Here is a 23,572-nt window from a genome sequence, read left to right as displayed (position 1 = left end):
TTGTTGAAAAATATCAGTAATCTCAAGCGATCTGGATGTTCCTCTGTCATCAGTGCACAACATAATCAAGTAGTTTACAACCCATGGCACTGTAGCTAATCTCCCTGGATGGGAACAGCAGAAAAATATTGATGAAAGGTTGCAACGCAAGATAGTCCGGATGGTGCCGCAATCAAGTTCCAAAGAAATGCAAGCTGTCCTGTAGGCTCAGGGGGAATCTGTGTCAGCGCAAACTGTCAACATTTGAATGATGTGAAACAATATGGCAGAACACTAAGGAGAACCCCACTGCTGACACAGAGACAAAAACAAAAAGTTGGACTGCAGTTTGCCAAAATGTACGCGAGTATGCCAAAATCCTTCTGTGAAAGAGTCTTGGGCCGATGAGACCAAGATAGAGCTTTTTGGTAAAGCAGGCACCCTCCAAATATGAGAGACCTGGAGCAGTCTGCAGTAGGAGTGGTCCAAATTTCCAGGTGAGAGGTGTAAGAAGCTGGTTGATAGTTATAGGAAGCGACTGAATGCAGTTATTTATTCTGAAGGGTGTGTAACCAACTATTAAGCTGAGGGTGCACAATTTTGTCCTGCTCATTTTTGAAGTTGCGTTAAATTATGTCCAACAAATAATGTGTAATTGCAATAATTTTCTCAGAAAAATACTTCATGTTCTGGCACAATTTCAAGTGTGTCAACGTTTTCAGGCATGACTATATTAGCTATACATTGGAGGTGTTGACTGGTGCGAGCTGCTAGAAGAGAAGATTCTGAGACAGGGACAGCTCAATGCATTATGTTCTATGGGAGTTCAGAAACAGCTGAGAAAGTCTGACAATTATGGCCTATCCTGCTATTAAAATATACTTTTAACATACTTAAAGAGGAAAAATCTGCCACATTTTTTGCTGGACAAGACAATGAAAAACTATTACTAAATTAAAAAATATGGAAACTTTTACTTTAAAAGGGAATCTGTCAGCATATTTTTGCTATGTAATCTGAGAGCAGCACGATGTAAGGGGAGAGACATTGATTACAGTGATGTGTCACTTACTGGGCTGTGTCTTGCCATTTCAATAAAATTGTTTTTTATCAGAAGGAGATTATCACTACATGACTAGGTGTTGTATGCCTTCTAATTTGTTCTGGGTAACCACGCTCCCACCACCCTTTGCGACGCTACTTTTAATTTTTGCGTTTTAATTTTCCCCTCCTCATCTTCTCAGAGCCATAATTTTTTTTTTATTGCAATGCAAGTTAATGGGGAAAAACTTGCAAAGTAACGCACTATTCGTGGGAGTAGCGAATAGGCGGAATTCGGGTTACTTGTTACATTGCGAGTATTCTCCATTGACTTGCATTACACACACTATTCGGAATGATACGTGAGTATTAGACAGTACTCGTTATGAGTATAGCCAATACGAATAGTTAGGTTCTCGCTCAACTCTACTTAATACATCATATTTTTCTGGTACTGCAGAGACCCCAAAAAAGTAATTTTGACGTTTTTGATTACTGATTGGGTTCATTATTTTTATATTTTGATAGATTGGACTTTTCTGAAAGCGGTAACACAACGTGTATTTTTTTTTTTATTATTATTATGGAGCAAAACAGAAGGTGATTTGAATTTGTTTTTTTTTCATTTTTTTTTTAAAACAGCTTTTATATATTTTTTTTTTTACTTTTTACTGTTTGTAATAGTCCCCCTTAGGGGACTATAGTCGGCGATCTTCTGATTGCTTGTGCTTTATACAGCAATTCCACAGCATTACTTTATAAAGCAGAAATTACAATCTCCTTTGAAGCTCGGCCACAGGCAGGGTTTTAAAGGAACGCTTCTATGATAAGCACAGAGGTTTCAGCAGATCTGCTGCTGTTATAGCAACACATCGGTGACCTGCGGTCACATTACAGGTGCGCCAATGGGAGCTAAAAATGGCACGCCACCATGCCAGTAAGTGTTAAATCCCACTGTCAGAGGGATATAACAGGTGAGGCTGGTTTCACACTACGTCTTTTTAACATCCGTTGAAAACGTTTTTTTAGCGGAAGTACGGATCCTGCTTTTACAGCAAATAACGTATGCAAACGCATATGTTATTTTGCAGGATCCTGCACTGGATGTTTAGGGGCGGGCATTGGAGTCATGTGATCGGGAGTGAGGGGAGCTAGACTGGGAGCCAGCTTCTGACAGCTGCAGACGCTGGTAACCAAGGTAAACATCGGCCTTGGATACCCGATATTTATCTTGGTTACGAGTGTCTGCAGCTGCTAGGAGCAGGGCTGCCTGCACGCATAACCAACGTAAACATCGGGTAACTAAGAGAAGTGGTTACGCGATATTTACCTTGGTTACGAGTGTCCGCAGCTCTCAGGTGGGGGAGAGGGAGGGAGGGAGGAAGGGGGAAAGACAGATAGAGAGAGAGAGGGTGAGGGAGGGAGGAGGAGAGAGAGACAGATCACGCGAGACTGGTTCTGGGCATGCTCAGTACTTTCTGGGCATGCTCAGTACAAAAGCAGGATCCTGTCTATCAGCACGCCAGCGTTCACCTGCGTTCGCGTGCGTTATAGTGCGGATCCGGTGACTTGCAGTATTTTGACGCAGCTCAAAAACGCTACAAGTAGCGTTTTTGAAACATGTTAAAAAACTGCAAGTCACCGGATCCGCACTATAACGCTTGCAAACGCAGGTGAACGCAGGTGGACGCGAGTCCATTGCAAATGCATTGAAATGAAAACGCATTTGCACTGGATCCGTACTTCCGCTAAAATAACGTTTTCAACGGATGTTAAAAAGACGTAGTGTGAAACCAGCCTTAGCAATCGAAGGTGGAATTCCACCAGAGATTGTTAGCGGCAGGTGCTGGCTGTAACACACAGCCATTACTTGCCGGGTACGGAGCAAACTCACCCAAATGAGCCTTCTCCACACACTCGCTTCCGAATTGCATCGTACACATACGGCAGATGTTGTAAAGGGGTTAACAGCATTCTGCCTATGCACAGCGTGCCCAGAATGCTGCCAATCACTGATGTGGGCCGCGTTATACAAAGCTTAGCAGTCAGAGAACTGGTAGATTTGCAGCAGAGAAAACAGTGATTTCATCACAACCACTGTAGCCAGTAAATTAGGTGACACATTGCTGTAATCAGGATCTCTGTCCCTACATTATGCTGCTGTCACATTACATAGCAGAAATCTGGTAACAGGTTTCCTTTAAGTACCAGAACGTGCAAATAGATAAATGATTATTTAATATGCTAAAAAAAATAAAATTGTCCCATATGCAATTAATCACATAGTTTAATATTCACATTTTCAATTACACTGTAGATTCATATTTAATACACTAACTGTAACTAGAGTTGAGCGAGTACCTAACTATTCGTACTCGCTATACTTGTAACGAGTAGTAATAGTGTGTACAATGCAAGTCAATGGGGAATACTCGCAATGTAAGAAATAATCTGAATTCCGCACCATTCGCTACTTGCACGAATAGTACAGCATTCGGGTTACTCGTTACATTGCGAGTATTCCCCATTGACTTGCATTGCACACGCTATTCGGAATGAATACGCGAGTATTTGATATTACTCGTTATGAGTATAGCGGGTACAAATAGTTAGATACTCGCTCAACTCTAGCTGTAACATATCTGTGATATAGTCTACCTAAAAATAGGAGCAACTATTTACATATATTTCTCTGTTCTGATCTTACAGCCTCTATTGTTCTAGAATACAGAAAAAGATTATATGTAGATTCAAGGGAAATATGTACAGCACCCAAAGAGTAATGAAATATATAATGAAGCAATGGCTGTCAACAACCAGTGCAGAAGTAACTTGGGTCTCATTTAGAAGAACTGCCTCACAGAAAGATTTTTCTGGTTGCTTAGAGGCACTGCAGAAGTAACTGGGGCCTCATTTCTGAGAATTGTCTCACAGTAAGATCGTTCTGGTTGCCTATAGCCACTACAGAAGTAACTGGTGTCTCATCTATGAGTATTACCTCACAGTAAGATCGTTATGGTTGCCTACAGCAACCAAAGTGCAGCTTTCAGCATTGAAGCTGCTGAGATAAAGGAAAGCTGAGCTCTGATTGGTTGCTAAAGACAAGTAGTACAGTCTATGAGGCAGTTTTCGTAATAGAAATTTTAACCTTCGCAATAATAACCAACATTTTAACATATTTTCTGCGAGCAAAGCCGTGGGTATTTTGCCAGTAATAATATAAAAGCTCCAAGCAGATTATGCCTTTGATAGGATTGTAAGACAAGAGCACTAACCCGGGAAATATCATCTGTAACCCAGGATCAAAAGAAGGGAAGGAAAGCAGAGCAAAATAAAAAAAAAAAAAAAAAGCAATTACAAATTTACAATGTGCTTAAAAAAAGTTGAATATCTAAATTGTAAAAGTTTGTGAACGATGAAATTACAATTCTAATATCTGAACTGACCGGATCATAACTATATAATTCCGCGTACCTGCAAACTTCTTTTTTTTCCTCTTTCGTCTTTCAGGTGTTAAAGGTTCTTTACTTTCTGAGTTTTTCAAAACTGTTTCCTGTGCAACGTCCTCTGCAAAAGAAAACAACACATGTATACGAGGGGCTGCAGATAAGTCTTTGGCTTTGTGATCTTTTTTGTTTCTATGGTAACAAATGTTACATTACATGAAAGCCTTATATGTCTAATATATGTTTTCAACATTTTGTGTTTGTTGCTTATGGCATCAGTGTTCTACACACGCGGGAAAATAAGATGGTGGAGTCTAATGCGATATTCACAGCAACTGAGAGCAGAGGAGTGATAAAATCATTGTTTCTGCAAGGAAAGTTCGTGAAGGATATTCATGGTGATATGTCACAGACATTGGGGGATCAATGCCCTTCATATTCCACAGTTAAGAACTGGGTTGCCAAATTTAAAACTGGCCACTTCAGCACCAATGATGAGGAACGTCCTGGACGACCGAGAGTGGTTGTTCCGGAGATCGTCGATGCTGTGCACAACCTCATACTGGAGAATCGACAAATTTCAGCTAAAACAATAGCAGACATCATGGGGATTTCCCGTGAATGTGTTTGTGTCATTATCCATGAACATTTTGACATGAGGAAGCTATCTGCAAAGTGGGTGCCCAAATGTTTGACAACAGATCAGAGAAGCATGCGAGTGAAGACTTCCAGGTCCATTTGTCAGCATTTCCACACTGATAAGAACTTCCTGGGTTGACCGGTCACTATGGATGAGACCTGGATTTACCTGTATGACCCTGAAAACAAGGAGCAGTCAAAAGAGTGGAGGCAGAGTGGTTCTTCTAGTCTAAAGAAGTTCAAGGTGCAAAAATCAGCCGCTAAGGTGATGGTGTCTGTGTTGTGGGATAAGGAGTGTGTTCTGCTGGTGGACTACCTTCAAAAGGGTTCCACCATCAATGCAAGGAGTTACATTGAAATTTTGGACCAATCGAAGGCAGTTCTGAAGGCCAAAAGGTATGGCAAACTGTCCAAAGGAATCTTATTCCTGCAAGACAACGCCTCCGCTCACACTGCACAAGCGACCATGGCAAAACTGGCAGAGCTGGGCTTCCAGCTGGTTGACCACCCACCTTATTCACCAGAACTAGCTCCCTCCGACTATCTACTGTTTCCAAACCTGAAGAAACACCTTAAGGGTACCAAATTTCAAACCATTTCTGATGCCATGGCTGCTACAGATGCCTGGTTTGAGACACAACCAAATTCCTTCTTTTTGCTAGGCTTACAGAATTTGGAATACTGATGTAAGAAGTGTTTTGAGTATGTGGAATAAATGTAAAGTTTTCATCATCCTATCTCGTTTCTTTCTGGATAAAGCCAAAAGACTTAGCAGCCCCTCGTATATATGTATAACAAAAATCAAACCAGTATATTTCTGTCCGCTACATAAAAAACACCAAACTCACACATCTCTGAGAAGAAGTTTAGGTGGGAAAAAAAGAGCAAACTTAGAATGCTTTAAAAAAAATTGAAGTGCAAAAAATAAACTATTAAAAATTCGTAAAATAGGAAGTGAACGAATAGAATGGAAATTAAATTAACATCTGTTGTGACCACCTTTTGCCTTCTTCTAGGAACACTTGCAGTGATTTTGTAGAATTATAGTCAGGTGTAACTAATTATACCAAACAGGTGATAATGATCATCTTTGTATATACATCAAAACTCTGTCATTACATGAAACAGAAACAGCTGTGTGGGAGGCTTAGAACTGGATGAGGAACAGCAAAACTTTGCTACAAAAGGTGAGGTTGTGGAAGACAGTTTCATGTCACATGTCATACACCTCATGGCAAGACTGAGCACAGCAACAATACACAAGGTAGTTATACTGCATCAGCAAGGTCGCTCCCAGGCAAAGATTTCAAATTAGGATGAGGTTTCAAGATGGGTTATTCAAGCTCTTTTGAAGAAGCACCAAGAATTTGATAACGATGAAGAGTGCAGACACAGTGGCCGGTCAAGAAAACTTAGCTGTAGCAGATGAATACACATGCTTACTCTCTTTGAAATCTTAAAATATCCAGCAGTGCCGTCAGTTTAGACCTGGCAGCAACCAGTGGGACAAACTTACATCCGTCTACTGTTAGAGACGTCTGGCCAGAAGTGCGCTTTATACAAGAACTGCAGCCAAACAGACAGCTATAATATGGAAACTAGACCCAAATATGCATGAAAACATAGGAGTGGAGATGGCTACAGGAGTTCTGACCTGAAGAGTTAATATTTGAACCATTTGGCTGTAAGGCTATGTGCGCACGTTGCGTATTTGCATGCAGTTACGCTGCGATCTGCACCACAGCGTAACTGCATGCGTCCTGCGTCCCCAGCATAATCTATGAAGATTATGCAGGAAACGTACGCACGTAACGTATTAGAGCGCAGCGCTTCGGCTACTGCCCGAAGCGCGCGTTCTAAGAAGTGACATGTCACTTCTTTTGTGCGCTCTGCATGCAGTCCCCGCTCTGTCTATGGGAGGGGCTGCACTCAGAGCGCATGGAATCGGCTTTTTTTTTCATTACGGACTCTTTCTGCAGCGATTTGAAGCACACGTGTGCTGTTCAAATCGCTGCAGAAATTTCTGCAGGGACAAACGCTACGTGCGCACATAGCCTAAGAAGGCAGTAGAGAGATACAATAATGAGTGTCTGCAGGGAAGAGTGAAGCAAGTGGACGCTCCTTCAAGTGTGGGACTGTATTTCAGCAAATGGCGTTGAGGATTTTGTCAGGATTAATGATGTTCTCACTGCTGAAATATTTAGTTGATACTTAACTATCATGTAATACCATAATTGAGGCATTTTATTGGCTCCAAATTGCAGCAGGAAAATTACCCCAAATATACAGCCAATATCATTAACTATCTCCAGTGTAAAGAGGAACGAGGAGTCCAATATCATAGAATCAGGTTCTGGGGTTACATGAAAAGACAGAAGGATTTGCTCTGGCCTACACCTACAGAAGGTCTGTGGTCAGGTCTCCAAAATACAAGTACTTCTCAATAAATTAGAATATCATCAAAAAGTGAATTTATTTCAGTAATTCAATACAAAAAGGGAACACATATATTATATAGAGTCATTACACACAGAGGGATCTATTTCAAGTGTTTATTTCGGTTAATGTTGGTGATTATGGCTTACAGCCAATGAAAACCCAAAAGTCATTATCTCAGAAAATTAGAATAATTACCACAAAACACCTGCAAAGGTTTCCTAAGCGTTTAAAATGGTCCCTTAGTCTGACTCAGTAGGCTACACAAAGCATTGGTGATGACTGCTGACTTGACAGATGTCCATAAGGCAGTCATTGATACACTTCACAAGGAGGCTAAACCACAAAAGGTAATTGCAAGGAAGCTGGCTGTTCACATAGTGCTGTATCCAAGCCTATTAATAGAATGTTGAGTGGAAGGAAAAAGTGTGGTAGAAAAAGGTCCACCAGCAACCAGGATAACTGCAGGCTTGATAGGATTGTTAAGAAAAGGCCATTAAAAAATTGTCGGGAGATTCACAAGGAGTGGACTGCTGCTGGAGTCAGTGCTTCAAGAGCCACTACACACAGACGTATACAGGACATGGGCTACAATTGTCACATTCCTTGTGTCAAGCCACTCATGACCAATAGACAATGCCAGAAGTGTCTTACCTGGGCCAAGGAGAAAAAGAACTGGACTGTTCTCAGTGGTCCAAGGTGTTGTTTTCAGATGAAAGTAAATTTTGCATTTCATTTGGAAATCGCGGTCCCAGAGTCTGGAGGAAAAGTGGAGAGGCCACAATCCAAGCTGCTTGAGGTCTAGTGTGAAGTTTCCACACTCAGTGATGGTTTGGGGAGCCATGTCATCTGCTGGTGTAGGTCCACTGTGTTTTATCAAGACCAAAGTCAGTGCAGCCATCTACCAGGAATTTTTAGAGCACTTCATGCTTTCCTCTGCTGACAAGCTTTAAGGAGATGGAAGTTTCATTTTCCAGCAGGACTTGGCACCTGTCCACACTGCCAAAAGTACCAATACCAGATTTAGTAACCAAAGTATCACTGTGCTTGATTGGCCAGCAAACTCGCCTAACCTAAACCCCATAGAGAATCTATGGGTTATTGTCAAGAGGAAGATGAGATACACCAGACCCAACAATGCAGACGAGCTGAAGGCTGCTATCAAAGCAACCTGGGCTTCCATAACACCTCAGCAGTGCCACAGGCTGATCGCCTCCATGCCAGGCCGCGTTGATGCAGGAATTCATGCAAAAGGAGCCCGACCAAGTACTGAGGCATTTACTGTACAAACTTTATAGTAGTACAGATATTGACCAAAAAGTAAATACACAGGAAAACCAAGACATGACCCTGTATAGCACACTCAAGGCATAGCAAAAGCAGGAGGACAAGAAGAGTAAAGTGCAAATAAATATTTTATTAAATTATTAAGGAACAGCTGGCATAAAGGAGATCAGCAGCAATTTGAGCCGGTTGTGTAGAAAAAAGTAGTAAAAATGCAGATTACAAGTTAACCCCTTAACGACCGCGGGCCGTAAAATTACGTCCTAAATGACATAATCTTACTGCCCGCGGTCCTCCGGCGGCAGCATGCCGCGATCGGCACACATCTCAGCTGATTTTCACAGCTGAGATGTGTGCCTGCTAGGCACGAGCAGAATCGTTATCTGCTCGTGCCGATTAACCCCTTATATGGCGCTGTCAATACATGACAGCGCCATTATAAGCGCAATCGCGGTAAAGTTTTTACTTACCGCCGAAACCGGAAGTCACGTGACGCGATCACGTGACTCCCGATAGTTGTCATGGTAGTACAGGGTCATGTGATGACTCCTGTACTACACATGAATTGGTTTCACTTTCGCTGTGCCCGGGGCACAGCAAAAGAGAAAGACAGCGTATCTGCTGTTTACAGCCTTCCAGCTGTGATCAGCAGATACTGCAGAGCGATCGGAATGCTGATCGCAATAGCCCCCTAGGGGGACTAGTAAAATAAAAAAAAAAAGTAAAAAAATAAGTTTTAAAAAATTAAAAAAAAACAAAAAAACCTAAAAGTTCAAATCACCCCCCATTCGCCCCATTGAAAATTAAAGGGTTAAAAAAATAAAAAATATACACACATTTGGTATCGCCGCGTTCAGAAACGCCCGATCTATCAAAATATAAAATCAATTAATCTGATCAGTAAACGGCGTAGCGGCAAAAAAATTCCAAACGCCAAAACGACGTTTTTTTGTCGCCACAACTTTTGCGCAAAATGCAATAAGAGGCGATCAAAACGTAGCATCTGCGCAAAAATGGTACCGTTAAAAACGTCAGCTCGAGACGCAAAAAATAAGCCGTCATTGAGCCTAAGATCCCGAAAAATGAGAACGCTACGGGTCACGGAATATGGCGTAAAACGTGCGCCACTTTTTTCGGACAAACTTCCGATTTTTTTTTAACCCCTTATATAAAAGTAAACCTATACATGTTTGGTGTCTACAAACTCGCACTGACCTGAGGCATCACACCCACACATCAGTTTTACCATATAGTGAACACAGTGAATAAAATATCTCAAAAACCATAGTGCTATCGCACTTTTTTTGCAATTTTTCAGCATTTGGAATTTTTTTGCCATTTTCTAGTACACAATATGGTAAAACTGATGGTTTCATTTAAAAGTACAGCTCGTTCCGCAAAAAATGAGCCCTCACATGACCATATTGACTGAAAAATAAAAAAGTTACGTCTCTCAGAAAAAGAATGGCGAAAAAAAAAAACGGAAAGCGAAAAATCGGCCGGTCGTGAAAGGGTTAATATACACAGGGGTAGAGGCTGACAGTCTGGGTCCTACATAAGTCATGTAAAATTATTCAAATAGAGGCACCCCGGGTACAGAAAAAATGAATACAAGGGTTTGCAAGTCAATTAGTGTGCACAAAGAGTCGTACAAACCAGTGCTGAGTACATCAAAATAGTAGAATTGCATACTCTAAAGCCTGCTTTACACGTTGCAATTAGTTGTACAATCGCATTTGCGATGTGACACGCCCAGGTTGCATACGGGATCTTATGAGATCACACGTAGGTCGTTCATTTGCTGTCACACGAGCGTTAGTAGTCTATGTTAAATTGATCAATTTTGTGTGCGATCCTTTAGATCATGTGTTCTGTGACGTATGCATTGGGCAGCCTTTTTTTTTTTTATTTATTGACTTGCCAAGCGTGTGTAATGTGTAGGGATGCGTTTTTACTATGTCATCTGCCATTCAGCTCTGCTACATGGCCGCTGACAGCAGACACAGACAACCATGTAGCAGAGCTGAATGGCAGATGATAGCAGACACAGACAGAGCCGCACTGTCAGAATGAACTCGGGTGAACTTCACCCGACTTCATTGTCATGCTGCGGCTCTGTCTGTGTCGCGTCCTGATTAGCGGTCACCAGTGAAGGGCTCACCGGTGACCGCTAAACTCCTGAGTAACTGAATTGAGCAGCCCTCTCTCATACTCACCGATCACCGATCTCCGGCGCGGCACTGCATTCACACTGCTCCGGCGGCTTTTACTAATTTGAAAAAGCCGGCCGCCCATTAAACAATCTCGTATTCCCTGCTTACCCCGCCCACAGGCGCCTATGATTGGTTGCAGTGAGACACGCCCCCACGCTGAGTGACAGGTGTCACACTGCACCCAATCACAGAAGCCGGTGGGAGTGTCTATACTGTGCAGTGAAATAAATAATTAAATAATTAAAAGAAACGGCGTGCGGTCCCCCCCAATTTTAAAACCAGCCAGATAAAGCCATACGGCTGAAGGCTGGTATTCTCAGGATGGGGAGCTCCACGTTATGGGGAGCCACCCAGCCTAACAATATCAGCCAACAGCCGCCTAGAATTGCCGCATACATTATATGCGACAGTTCTGGGACTGTACCCGGCTCTTCCCGATTTGCCCTGGTGCGTTGGCAAATCGGGGTAATAAGGAGTTATTGGCAGCCCATAGCTGCCAATAAGTCCTAGATTAAACATGTCAGGCGTCTATGAGACACCTTCCATGATTAATCTGTAAATTACAGTAAATAAACACACACACCCGAAAAAATCCTTTATTAGAAATAAAAAACACAAACATATACCCTGGTTAACCACTTTAATCAGCCCAAAAAAGCCCTCCATGTCCGGCGTAATCCAGGATGCTCCAGCTTTGCTTCCAGCGCTGCTGCATGGAGGTGACCGGAGCTGCAGCAGACACAGCCGCTCCTGTCACCTCCACACAGCAACTGAAGACAGCCGCGCGATCAGCTGAGCTGTCACTGAGGTTACCCGCGGCCACCGCTGTATCCATTGACAGCGGGTAACCTCAGTGACAGCTCAGCCGATCGCGCAGCTGTCTTCAGTTGCTGTGTGGAGGTGACAGGAGCGGCTGTGTCTGCTGCAGCTCCGGTCACCTCCATGCAGCAGCGCTGGAAGCGAAGCTGGAGCATCCTGGATTACGCCGGACATGGAGGGCTTTTTTTGGGCTGATTAAAGTGGTTAACCAGGGTATATGTTTGTGTTTTTTATTTCTAATAAAGGATTTTTTCGGGTGTGTGTGTTTATTTACTGTAATTTACAGATTAATCATGGAAGGTGTCTCATAGACGCCTGACATGTTTAATCTAGGACTTATTGGCAGCTATGGGCTGCCAATAACTCCTTATTACCCCGATTTGCCAACGTACCAGGGCAAATCGGGAAGAGCCGGGTACAGTCCCAGAACTGTCGCATATAATGTATGCGGCAATTCTGGGCGGCTGTTGGCTGATATTGTTAGGCTGGGGGGCTCCCCATAACGTGGAGCTCCCCATCCTGAGAATACCAGCCTTCAGCCGTATGGCTTTATCTGGCTGGTTTTAAAATTGGGGGGAACCGCACGCCGTTTTTTTTAGTTAATTATTTATTTCACTGCACAGTATAGAGACGCCCACCGGCTGCTCTGATTGGGTGCAGTGTGACACCAGTCACTCAGCGTGGGGGCGTGTCTCACTGTAACCAATCATAGGCGCCGGTGGGCGGGGAAAGCAGGGAATACGAGATTGTTTAATGGGCGGCCGGCTTTTTCAAAACAGTAAAAGCCGCCGGAGCAGTGTGAATGCCGTGCAGTGCCGCGCCGGAGATCGGGGATCGGTGAGTATGAGAGAGGGGGATAGACTGACATGGACAGAGAGTGAGGGACAGAGATAGTGATCGACTGACAGAGATTACTGAATGACAGACATTGCGAGGCGCTTCAGAACGCAGCTTTTCAGCTGCGCTCTGAAGCGGACCTTTTTTAAGCTGCGGTGCAGAGCGCACACCTGCGCACATAGCATCAGACACCAAAAGCGTATGAGGGATGTCACACGTTACAATTGACTAGGTTCGTGCAACAAAACGCTCAATTCTAGACAAAGATACGATGTGATTGCGATCAACGGTTTTGCGTTCAATCCTGATCGCACGTAGATGTCACACGCAGATACCTCACAAACGATGCCGGATGTGCGTCACTTACAACTTGACCCCAACGACGGATTGTGAGATATATTGAAGCGTGTGTTGGGGGCGTAAGTTAATGTTCCATACATAGAGACATAATATCACAAGACTTAATAGTAGGCGCCAACATTTCTGTTTAAAATCATTTTTTCAGTTGTTCTTATATAATATTCTAATTTTCTGAGATAATGCCTTTGGGTTTCTATTGGCTGTAAGCCATAATCATCATCATTAACAGAAATAAACACTTGAAATAGATCACTCTGTATGTAGTGACTATATAATAGATGCGTTTCCATTTTCAATTGAGTAAGGCTGCTTTCACACTACGTTTTTTTAACATGCGTCCTGAACGTTTTTTTAACGCAAAATGTGCAAATGCGTTTTCATTTCAATGCATTTGCAATGGACTCTTGTCAACATGCGTTCACATGCGTTTGCGTGCGTAAGGGTGGAAACACATCTATGCGAGTAAAATCGGTCCGACTGGGCTGAAAAAAACTCGGCTGATTTTAGTTCACGTTAGGTCCGAGTGCAACGCAAGTGCGATGCTTTTTCTGAATAAATTAATGATTTTACTAGCGTGTGTAATGCGTATTTTTTACTATGTCATCTGCCATTCAGCTCTGCTACATGGCCGCTGACAGCAGACACAGACAGCCATGTAGCAGAGCTGAATGGCAGATGATAGCAGACACAGATAGAGCCGCACAATCAGAATGAACTCGGGTGAACTTCACCCGACTTCATTGTCATGATGCGGCTCTGTCTGTGTCGCGTCCTGATTAGCGGTCACCAGTGAAGGACTCACCGGTGACCGCTAATCCCCGGAGTGACTGAAGTTAGCAGCCCTCTCTCATATACTCACCGATCCCCAATCTCCGGCACGGCGCTGCACGGCATTCACACTGCTGCGGCGGCTTTTACTATTTTGAAAAAGCCGGCCGTTCATTAAACAATCTCGTATTCCCTGCTTTCCCTGCCCACAGGCGCCTATAATTGGTTGCAGTGAGACACGCCCCCACGCGGAGTGACAGGTGTCTCACTGCACCCAATCACAGCAGCCGGTGGGCGGGTCTATACTGTGCAGTGAAATAAATAATTAAATAATTTAAAAAAACGGCGTGCGGTCCCCCCCAATTTCAATACCAGCCAGATAAAGCCATACGGCTGAAGGCTGGTATTCTCAGGATGGGGAGCTCCACGTTATGGGGAGCCCCCCAGCCTAACAATATCAGTCAGCAGCCGCCCAGAATTGCCGCATACATTATATGCGACAGTTCTGGGACTGTACCCGGCTCTTCCCGATTTGCCCTGGTGCGTTGGCAAATCGAGGTAATAAGAAGTTAATGGCAGCCCATAGCTGCCACTAAATCCTAGATTAATCATGTCAGGCGTCTATGAGACACCTTCCATGATTAATCTGTAAATTACAGTAAATACACACACACACCTGAAAAAATCATTTATTAGAAATAAAAAACACAAACAAATTCCCTCATTACCAATTTAATAAGTCCCAAAAAGCCCTCCATGTCCGGCGTAATCCACGGACATCCAGCGTCGCTTCCAGCATGAAGGTGACAGGAGCTGCAGCAGACACAGCCGCTCCTGTCAGCTCCACGCAGCAACTGAGGTGAGTAGCACGATCAGCTGCTGTCACTGAGGTTACCCGGTGGCCGCCTGTGGGCGGGGAAAGCAGGGAATACGAGATTGTTTAATGAGCGGACGGCTTTTTCAAAATAGTAAAAGCCGCCGGAGCAGTGAGAAAGCCGTGCAGCGCCGCGCCGGAGATCGGGGATCGGTGAGTATGAGAGAGGAGGGGAAAATGACCGACAGACTGTGAGAGAGGGACAGAGATAGTGACGGACCGACAGAGAGAGAATAGAGACCGAGGGAGAGACCGACTGACAGAGAATAGTGACTGACAGACATCGGGAGACATTACTCGTTTCCAGTGTTTTAGGAAACCTGCGAGAAATGTATTTAGAAAATCGGATGTCACTAGGATGGTGTGAGTGCTGTCCCGTGACATCCGATTATTTACACGCTCCCATAGACTTGCATTGGAGAAACTCGCAGTAGAAACTCGCAAAAAAGCAGCATGCTGCGATTTTTTTCTCAGTCCGATTTGGACTGAGAAAAAAAATCGCAAATGCGAGCTGAATCATTCACTAACATGTGTCCGATTCCAATGCAAATTTTTCTCGCATTGCTCTACTGCGAGAAACTCGCAAGTGAGAAGCAACCCTTATAGTGAGGATCCAGAGACTTGCAGTTTTTTAACATTTTTCAAAAACGCTACTTGTAGCGTTTTTGAGCTGCGTCCAAATACTGCAAATTGCTGGATCCTGCCTATACTGCATGCAAACGCATGTGAACGCTGGCATGCTGATAGACAGGATCCTGCTTGCTCTACTGAGCATGCCCAGAATCCAGCCTCGGGTGATCAGTCCCTCTCTCTACTCCTCCCTCTCTGTCTCTCCCCACCTCCCTCTCTCCCCTCCCTCCACCCCTCCTCTCTCTCCCTCGCCTGAGAGCTGCAGACACACGTAACCAAGATAAATATCGGGTAACCAAGGAAAGTGCTTCTCTTAGTTACCCAATGTTTACGTTGGTTACGTGTGCAGGGAGCCCGGCTCCTAGCAGCTGCAGACGCTCGTTTACAAAGATAAATATCGGGTATCCATGCAAGTTACCCGATGTTTACCTTGGTTACGAGCCGGCTCCCAGTCTGTCACGTTCAGTTCCACTGACTCCCGATCACATGACTCCAATGCCCGCCCATACACTTAAAGTGACAGGATCCTGCAAAATAACACATGCGTTTGCATGCGTTTTTTGCTGTAAAAGCAGGATCCGCTTTTACAGCAAAAAAACGTTCATGATGCATGTTAAAAAAACGTAGTGTGAAAGCAGCCTAAGTGAATGGTGGTATGCTGATAAACCGAATCCTGTTTGGCCAGAAACCAGCCTGGCATGATCACAGTCTCTCTCTCTCTCCTCTCTTCTCCTTCCTCTTCCTCTCCCTCTCCTCTCCCTCTCCCTCTCCTCTCCCTCTCCTCTCCCTCTACGATTTCTACGCTTTTGCGCTCGTTAATCGAAGTAAAAACAATTCACATACTCCGATGTCGACAGCAACGCCGGATGTGCGTCACTTTCGATTTGACCCCACCAACATCGCACCTGCGATGTCGTAGTGTGCAAAGTACCCCTAAGAGTATTTGGTAAGGGAACACAGAAGGGAAATAAATATTTTTGCATTAGATCTAAAATTCCATAAATCCCAACCCGGGATGGCAATAAAGGGGTGGTCCACTACAATGTATAGTGGCCACATAGATTAAAGCTTTTTCTAAATACCTTCTGTAGCCAATTCCACCTGTGAGCAGCGCTATCATTGTCCGCTCATCCCAGTCACGTGATCTGGGCTGCAGTGACCTCTGATGTCCGGTGATGTCACATCAACTTCCAGAATTGGAAAGTGACCCAACATCACTGAGGTGGGACCAGGTCTCCTAGAGTGACTGGACTGTGGGTAGAGTTTCATCACACGTCACAGCCCAGCATCTCGCGCATTCTCATCTTCACCGCAAGCACGCGAGATGCATCTGTGCAATGACACTGCCCACAGCCCAGTCACTCATGGAGACCTGGTCCCGCCTCGGTGATGCTGGATAACCTTCCAATTCCACAAGTAGACGTGACATCACCGGACATCAGAGGTCACTGCAGCCAGGTCACGTGATGAGGATGAGCAGACAGCGATAGCGCCTCTCACAGGCAGAATTGGAAAAAGAACGTATTTAGAAAAAGCTTTCTTTCCCCGCTTTAAACCGATGTGGCCACTGTACTTTGTAGTGGACCAGCTCATTAAACACTGCCCTTACCTAATGCACTATTTAGTTGCTTAGACTTTTTCTTTTTTGGGCGGCTGGTGGGAATTTCATCATCTGAAGATAAAAGGTCAATTACAAAGAAAAAAACAAAAAAACAATAGTATTAGAAGCATTCAACAAAATTAAATGCAATAAAAGTATTAAAAAAAATTAATATTACATACCCTGGTATGTGCTTAACACGAGAAGGGTTTCCAAGCAAACATGAAATGCAAAGAATAAAGTCAATCAAAATCACAAGCAAGAACTGTAAAATGTATGAATCCATCGATCACTATTTACCTTGGCATTGGTGGGAGGGCACGCGGTGGCGCCTGCAATGGGCAAGAAATCAAATTAAAACACAATTAATAGAAAGAATCTGTTGTGATCTTATAACTGTAGCTTTAATTGCAGCGGCTGCCCATATAGGAACTTCATTTACCCACAACGTGGCCATAGAGATTAAAGGGGCAGTAAAAGATCACCGGTTGGGACCACTTGCCACAACACAAAGGGGTTTTTTATTGTTCCTATGATATATCCAGTGTAATCTGCTACTGACTAATACAGCAACAGCCACCACCTACACGTAGTATATAGACACTATTACACAAATTAATGCAATGTAGTATAGTATATACTCGTATGTATAACTAAAGCCTCATGACATAACACATCCTCCACCTCCGACAATAGCAATCCACAAATCTATCAGTGCCCGGGCCCCTTCAGCCCTGTATGGCGGCTCCTTCATCCACGGTGATAAGCAATCGATGAAACCCCATAGTTACTTACCACCTGCCGTTTTCCCATCATCAAAAGTCAGTCTTCATGCAGGATGCCGGACAGCTCCTTTACACAACACTGCTCATGCAGATCTCCTTAATTCCCCCACAGAAATATCCCTCGAGATAAACTATCGGATTATAAAGGTTAGAACCTTCTGTCCTTCATGAACAGGTCACAGCTTTATACAACGCAGGCACCGGCCTGCCAGGACAATAATGAATGGGGCACACAGCACAGGGACACAATGTAAAGGTGTGCCACGGAATATAGGCACCAGGTTATTAATAGTGGCACATTTCTATGCCAATGTAGTCACATTGTAGTAAACATATTAAAAAAAAAAGGGATCTAGTGCAAATGTGGCTACCAGATCAATCTACATTGGAAGCATTAAAGGGAATGTCCAGGCTAAATAAAGCTTTGTCCAGGGGGACAGGATATACAGTGCCTTGCGAAAGTATTCAGCCTCTTTGATTTTTTTCACCCTTTTCCCACATTTTTGGCTTCAAACATAAAGATAAACATTTTAATGTTATGGTGAAGATTCAACAACAAGTGGGACACAATTGTGACATTAAATTTATTGCTTATTTTAAACTTTTGTAAAAAATAATGAACTGAAAATTGGGACGTGCAATATTATTCATCCCCTTTACTTTCAGTGCAGGAAACTCACTCCAGAAGTTCATTGAGGATCTCTGAATGATCCAATGTTGTCGTAAATGACTGATGATGATAAATATAAGCCACCTGTGAGTAATGAAGTCTCCGTATAAATGCACCTGCTCTGTGATAGTCTCAGTGTTCTGTTTAAGGCCCGTTTCACACGTCAGTGAAAAACACAGACTTTTTCACTGGCGTGTAAAACACGCACATGTCCCTCCGTGTGACGTGAATCACGGCACATGTGAGTTGTCTAAGTGCAATCCGGGCTCCGTTCTCCGTGGCCCGTGATTGCACTTAGAGATTAACTCACCTGTGCCCGCTCCCGCTGTCCATGGTGCTGATCGCTCCCGATCCCGCTGTCCATGGTGCTGATCGCTCCCGCGGTGCAGCATCCGGCCGGCGCTGACCCCCGCAGCAGCTGCTTCCGGGTCGGCTGTGTCGCGCATAATGAATATGTGCGACAATAATGAGCCGGCTCAGAAGCAGCAAGCTGCACGGGCTGCAGAGGACATCGCTGGAGCCGGGTGAGTAAAAATTATTTTTATTTTAAAAGCACGTTTTTTTCTGGCACGTGTCTCACGGATCACACCACTGCGTGGTCCGTGGGACATCAGTGATGCCAGAAAAAAATGGACATGTCTCCGTGCGGCAATCACGCACACGCGGGTACGTCGCACGGAGACACGTGCAGTGAAAAATCATTGATGTGTGAGCAGACCCATTCATTATAATGGGTCTGCGTATGTCAGTGATTCTGGTACGTTTAAAAAAAAGCACAAACGTACTAGAATGACTGACGTCTGAAAGGCGCCTAAAGCACAGAGAGCGTCATGAAGAGCAAGGAACACAACAGGCAGGTCCGTGATACTGTTGTGGGGCAGTTTAAAGCCGAATTTGGTTACAAAAGATTTCCACAACTTTAAACATCCCAAGAACCACTGTGGAAGCGATCATATTGAAATGGAAGGAGTATCATACCACTGCAAATCTACCAAGACCCATCCAAACGTTCATCTCAAACAAGGAGAAGACCGATCAGAGATGCAGCCTAGAGGCCCATAATCACTCTGGATGAACTGCAGAGATCTACAGCTGAGGTGGGAGAGTCTATCCATAGGACAACAATCAGTCGTACTTTGCACAAATCTGGCCTTTCTAGAATAGTGGCAAGAAGAAAGCCATTTCTCAAATATATCCATAAAATGTGTTCTTTAAAGTTTGCCACAAGCCACCTGGGAGACACACCAAACATGTGGAAGAAGGTGCTCTGGTCAGATGAAACCAAAATCAAACTATATGGGCACAATGCCAAACAATATATTTGGTGTAAAAGCAACACAGCTCATCACCCTGAACACACCATCCCCACTGTCAAACATGGTGGTGGCAGTATCATGGTTTGGGCCTGCTTTTCTTCAGCAGGGTCAGGGAAGATGGTTAAAATTGATGGGAAGATGGATGGAGTCAAATACACGAACATTCTTGAAGAAAACCTGTTGGAGTCTGCAAAAGACCTGAGACTGGGACGTAGATTTGTCTTCCAACAAGACAATGATCCCAAACATAAAGCAAAATCTACAATGGAATGGTTCACAAATAAACGCATCCAGGTGTTAGAATGGCGAAGTCAAAGTCCAGACCTGAATCCAATCGAGAATCTGTGGAAAGAGCTGAAAACTGCTGTTCACAAACACTCTCCATCCAACCTCACTCAGCTCCAGCTGTTTGCAAAGGAAGAATGGGCAAGAATTTCAGACTCTTGATATGCAAAACTGATAGAGACATACCCCAAGCGACTTGCAGCTGTAATCGCAGCAAAAGGTGGCGCTACAAAGTATTAACCTAAAGGGGACGAATAATATTGTACGCCCCAAATTTCAATTATATATTTTCTACAAAAGTTTAAAATAAGCAATAAATATCGTTCAACTTCACAATTGTGTCCCACTTGTTGATTCTTCACTATAACATTAAAATTTTTTATCTTTATGTTTGAAGCCTGAAATGCGGGAAAAGGTTGAAAAAAATCAAGGGGGCCGAATACTTTCGCAAAGCACGGTATAAAGAATAACAAACAGTCACAGGAACCTACTAGGCCCCACCTGGACCCTGTACGGGCTGCTCTGTGGAGTCACGCTGCAGCCAATCACAGGCCGCAGTGGTCCAGTGATCTCACCACCACTTCCTATCTCGGTGCAGACCATGGAGCGGCCTGTGCTGAGTCAAGTTGGCTGCTGTTTGGAGAGTATGACTCTCAATTTCTATGTGTAACCTAGCTATAAACTAGATGGACAAAAGTATTAGGACACCCCTCTACCACTGAATTCTGTTATTTTTATATTCAGTCCCTCTGCCACAGGTGTATAACACCCAGCCCCCACCATGCAGTCCACCTATATCCACATTTGAGAATGAAAGGCTTGTGTCAAAATAGCAACAAAAAGAGGACAATGTCCAAAAATTAAGTATTACTCACAGCAAGTTGGGCTGCAGTGTGTACATCGCCCGGGCCAAAAGCTAATGCTCTACCAGGATACAGCTTAAACCCCCACTAATGTGGAAGCGTCACAGGTGCAGGAGAAGCAGATCACACACACACCTCCATGGAATGGAGGGGAGGCGAATACTAAATGATAAAACTGCACACTAGTGGCTTGCATACATTTTTATATTTAGTGTAGGGACCTACAGACATGAGGTCCCGTGACGAGGGTGTAGGCTTACGTTTTCTGGCCATAAATACCAACAAAAACCTCATTTTTTTGTTTGTACAGGATACAGCCAGGCCCCTTTCTGTTGGGCCTTGCATTGTAGAGTGTCTGTCCCTGTATTATGCGCAGTTTGAGTATGGCTTGGCAGCCCGCCTGATCTAATAGAAGGGCGTCACCTAATAGGCTGTGGGTTTGTGACTGTGCCATCTGCATGTGAACAGCGCTCTATGCAAGCCACTAGTGTGCAGTTTTATCATCCAGCATTCGCCTCCCCTCCATTCCATGGAGGTGTGTGTGTGATCTGCTTCTCCTGCACCTGTGACGCTTCCACATTAGTGGGGGTTTAGCTGTATCCTGGGCGATGTACACACTGCAGCCCAACTTGCTGTGAGTAATGCAAGGCTTGTGCCAAAGAGCTCATTGATAACAGTATGTAACAAGCTTCCTTACATCCACAACCTCTTTCTCAATAACTCTCTTAACTTACTAGGCCTAACTGAAACCTGGATTCAGGATTCTGATACTACTTCCCCTGCTGCCATCTCTCACGGTGGTTTACACTTTTCCCATTCACCAAGACCTGGAAACAGACATGGTGGTGGAGTAGGCTTACTACTGTCCCCACAGTGCACTTTCCAGGTCATCCCCCCAGCTCCATCACTCTCATTCCCATCCTTTGAGGTCCACACCATCAGGCTCTTCCATCCCCTCTCCCTCAGAGTAGCTGTCATATACCGTCCACCAGGCTCACCCACCCAGTTCCTTGACCACTTTTCAGCCTGGCTGTCACACTTCATGTCCTCAGAGTTACCAACCCTGATCCTAGGAGACTTTAACATCCCCATGAACAGCCCCTCCTCCCCTTCTGCATCCCAGCTTCTATCTCTCACCACCTCCCTTGGCCTCTCACAGCTCTCATCCTCTGAGACACATGAAGATGGTAACACCCTTGACCTGGTCTTTATCCGCCTCTGCTCAATCTCTGACTTTGACAACTCACCTCTTCCCCTCTCTGACCACAACATCCTCTCCTTCAAGCTCACAAACCCTCGTCCGCCCCAGCACACTCCCACCAATCACACATTCAGAAACCTACAGGCCATCGATTCTCAGACACTTTCAGACTCTTTACACACATCACTGTCCCCTATATCCTCACTTTCCTGTCCTGATCTGGCTGTAAAGCACTACAATGACACACTCAGGACTACGCTAGACCAAATAGCGCCCCTCACCCTCAGAAAGACCAAACACAGAGTAAAACAGCCCTGGCTCACATCACAAACTCGATTTCTCCAGCGATGCTCCAGGAGCGCCGAACGCCTATGGAGGAAAACCCGCACACCAGAAAACTTCATCCACTACAAGTTCATGTTAAGGACCTATAACTATTCCCTTCACCTCGCCAAACAGACCTACTTCACCAACCTTGTTTCCTCACTTGCCAACAATCCAAAAAAACTCTTTGACACCTTTCACTCCCTCCTCAGTCCCAAAGTACAGACCCCTGTCACAGCCCTTCATGCTGATGACCTGGCCTCGTATTTCACAGAGAAAATAGAAAACATCCGCCAAGAGATCAGCTCCCAGCCACCAAGCCCTGTGAATCCCATCCCTCCCCATATTCCATCCAGCTCACTTTCCACATTTGACCCAGTCACAGAGGAGGAAGTCTCCAGGCTCCTATCCTCCTCTCGTCCTACAACTTGCCCTACTGATCCCTTCCCCACACCTCTACTCCAGTCCCTCTCTCCGGTTGTCGCCACTCACCTAACTAAAATCTTCAATCTCTCTCTCTCTTCGGGTATCTTCCCCTCCTCCCTCAAACACTCTATCATTACTCCATTATTAAAAAAACCTTCTCTCGATCCGTCCTGCACAAGCAACTACAGACCAGTCTCCAATCTCTCCTTCATCTCTAAACTCTTGGAGCGCCTGGTCTACTCTCGCCTCACCCGCTACCTCTCCTCTCACTCTCTTCTAGATCGTTTACAGTCTGGCTTCCGCCCTTTACACTCAACAGAAACTGCCCTTGTCAAAGTGACCAATGACCTATTGACAGCAAAACGTAACGGTGACCACTCTCTGCTTATTCTTCTTGACCTTTCTGCTGCCTTTGACACTGTTGACCACCATCTCCTTCTCTCTATGCTCCACTCTATCGGCCTAAAGGACACTGTTCTTTCCTGGTTCTCTTCCTATCTTTCTGGCCGCTCATTCAGTGTATCATTTGCTGGCTCCACATCTTCTCCTCTTCCTCTCACTGTTGGGGTCCCTCAAGGCTCAGTCCTTGGCCCTCTTCTTTTCTCCCTCTACACTGCCCCAATTGGTCAGACCATCAGCAGATTTGGCTTTCAGTACCATCTTTATGCTGATGACACACAGCTATACACCTCCTCCCCTGAGCTCACCCCCGCTGTACTACAGAACACCAGTGACTGCCTGACTGCAGTTTGCAATGTCATGTCTGCTCTCTATCT

General features: G+C 44.5%; 1 protein-coding gene across 1 annotated transcript in view; it reads right to left on the bottom strand.

The window, feature by feature from the left end:
- The window catches only part of TMEM237 (transmembrane protein 237), a gene marked incomplete at its 5' end in the record, with an annotated part of 58,494 nt that extends 41,352 nt beyond the window's left edge, over nucleotides 1-17,142 (bottom strand). The window contains 3 exons of the mRNA XM_075319702.1: nucleotides 4,495-4,587; nucleotides 16,936-16,998; nucleotides 17,109-17,142. Coding sequence (XP_075175817.1) covers nucleotides 4,495-4,587; nucleotides 16,936-16,998; nucleotides 17,109-17,142 — 190 coding nt within the window. The remainder of the gene's footprint in view (nucleotides 1-4,494; nucleotides 4,588-16,935; nucleotides 16,999-17,108) is intronic.
- Between the last annotated feature and the right edge of the window lie 6,430 nt (nucleotides 17,143-23,572).

The sequence above is a fragment of the Anomaloglossus baeobatrachus genome, chromosome 7, assembly GCF_048569485.1.
Source record: "Anomaloglossus baeobatrachus isolate aAnoBae1 chromosome 7, aAnoBae1.hap1, whole genome shotgun sequence".
Classification (NCBI taxonomy): Eukaryota; Metazoa; Chordata; class Amphibia; order Anura; family Aromobatidae; genus Anomaloglossus; species Anomaloglossus baeobatrachus.
This window is presented reverse-complemented; position numbering and strand designations above follow the sequence as displayed.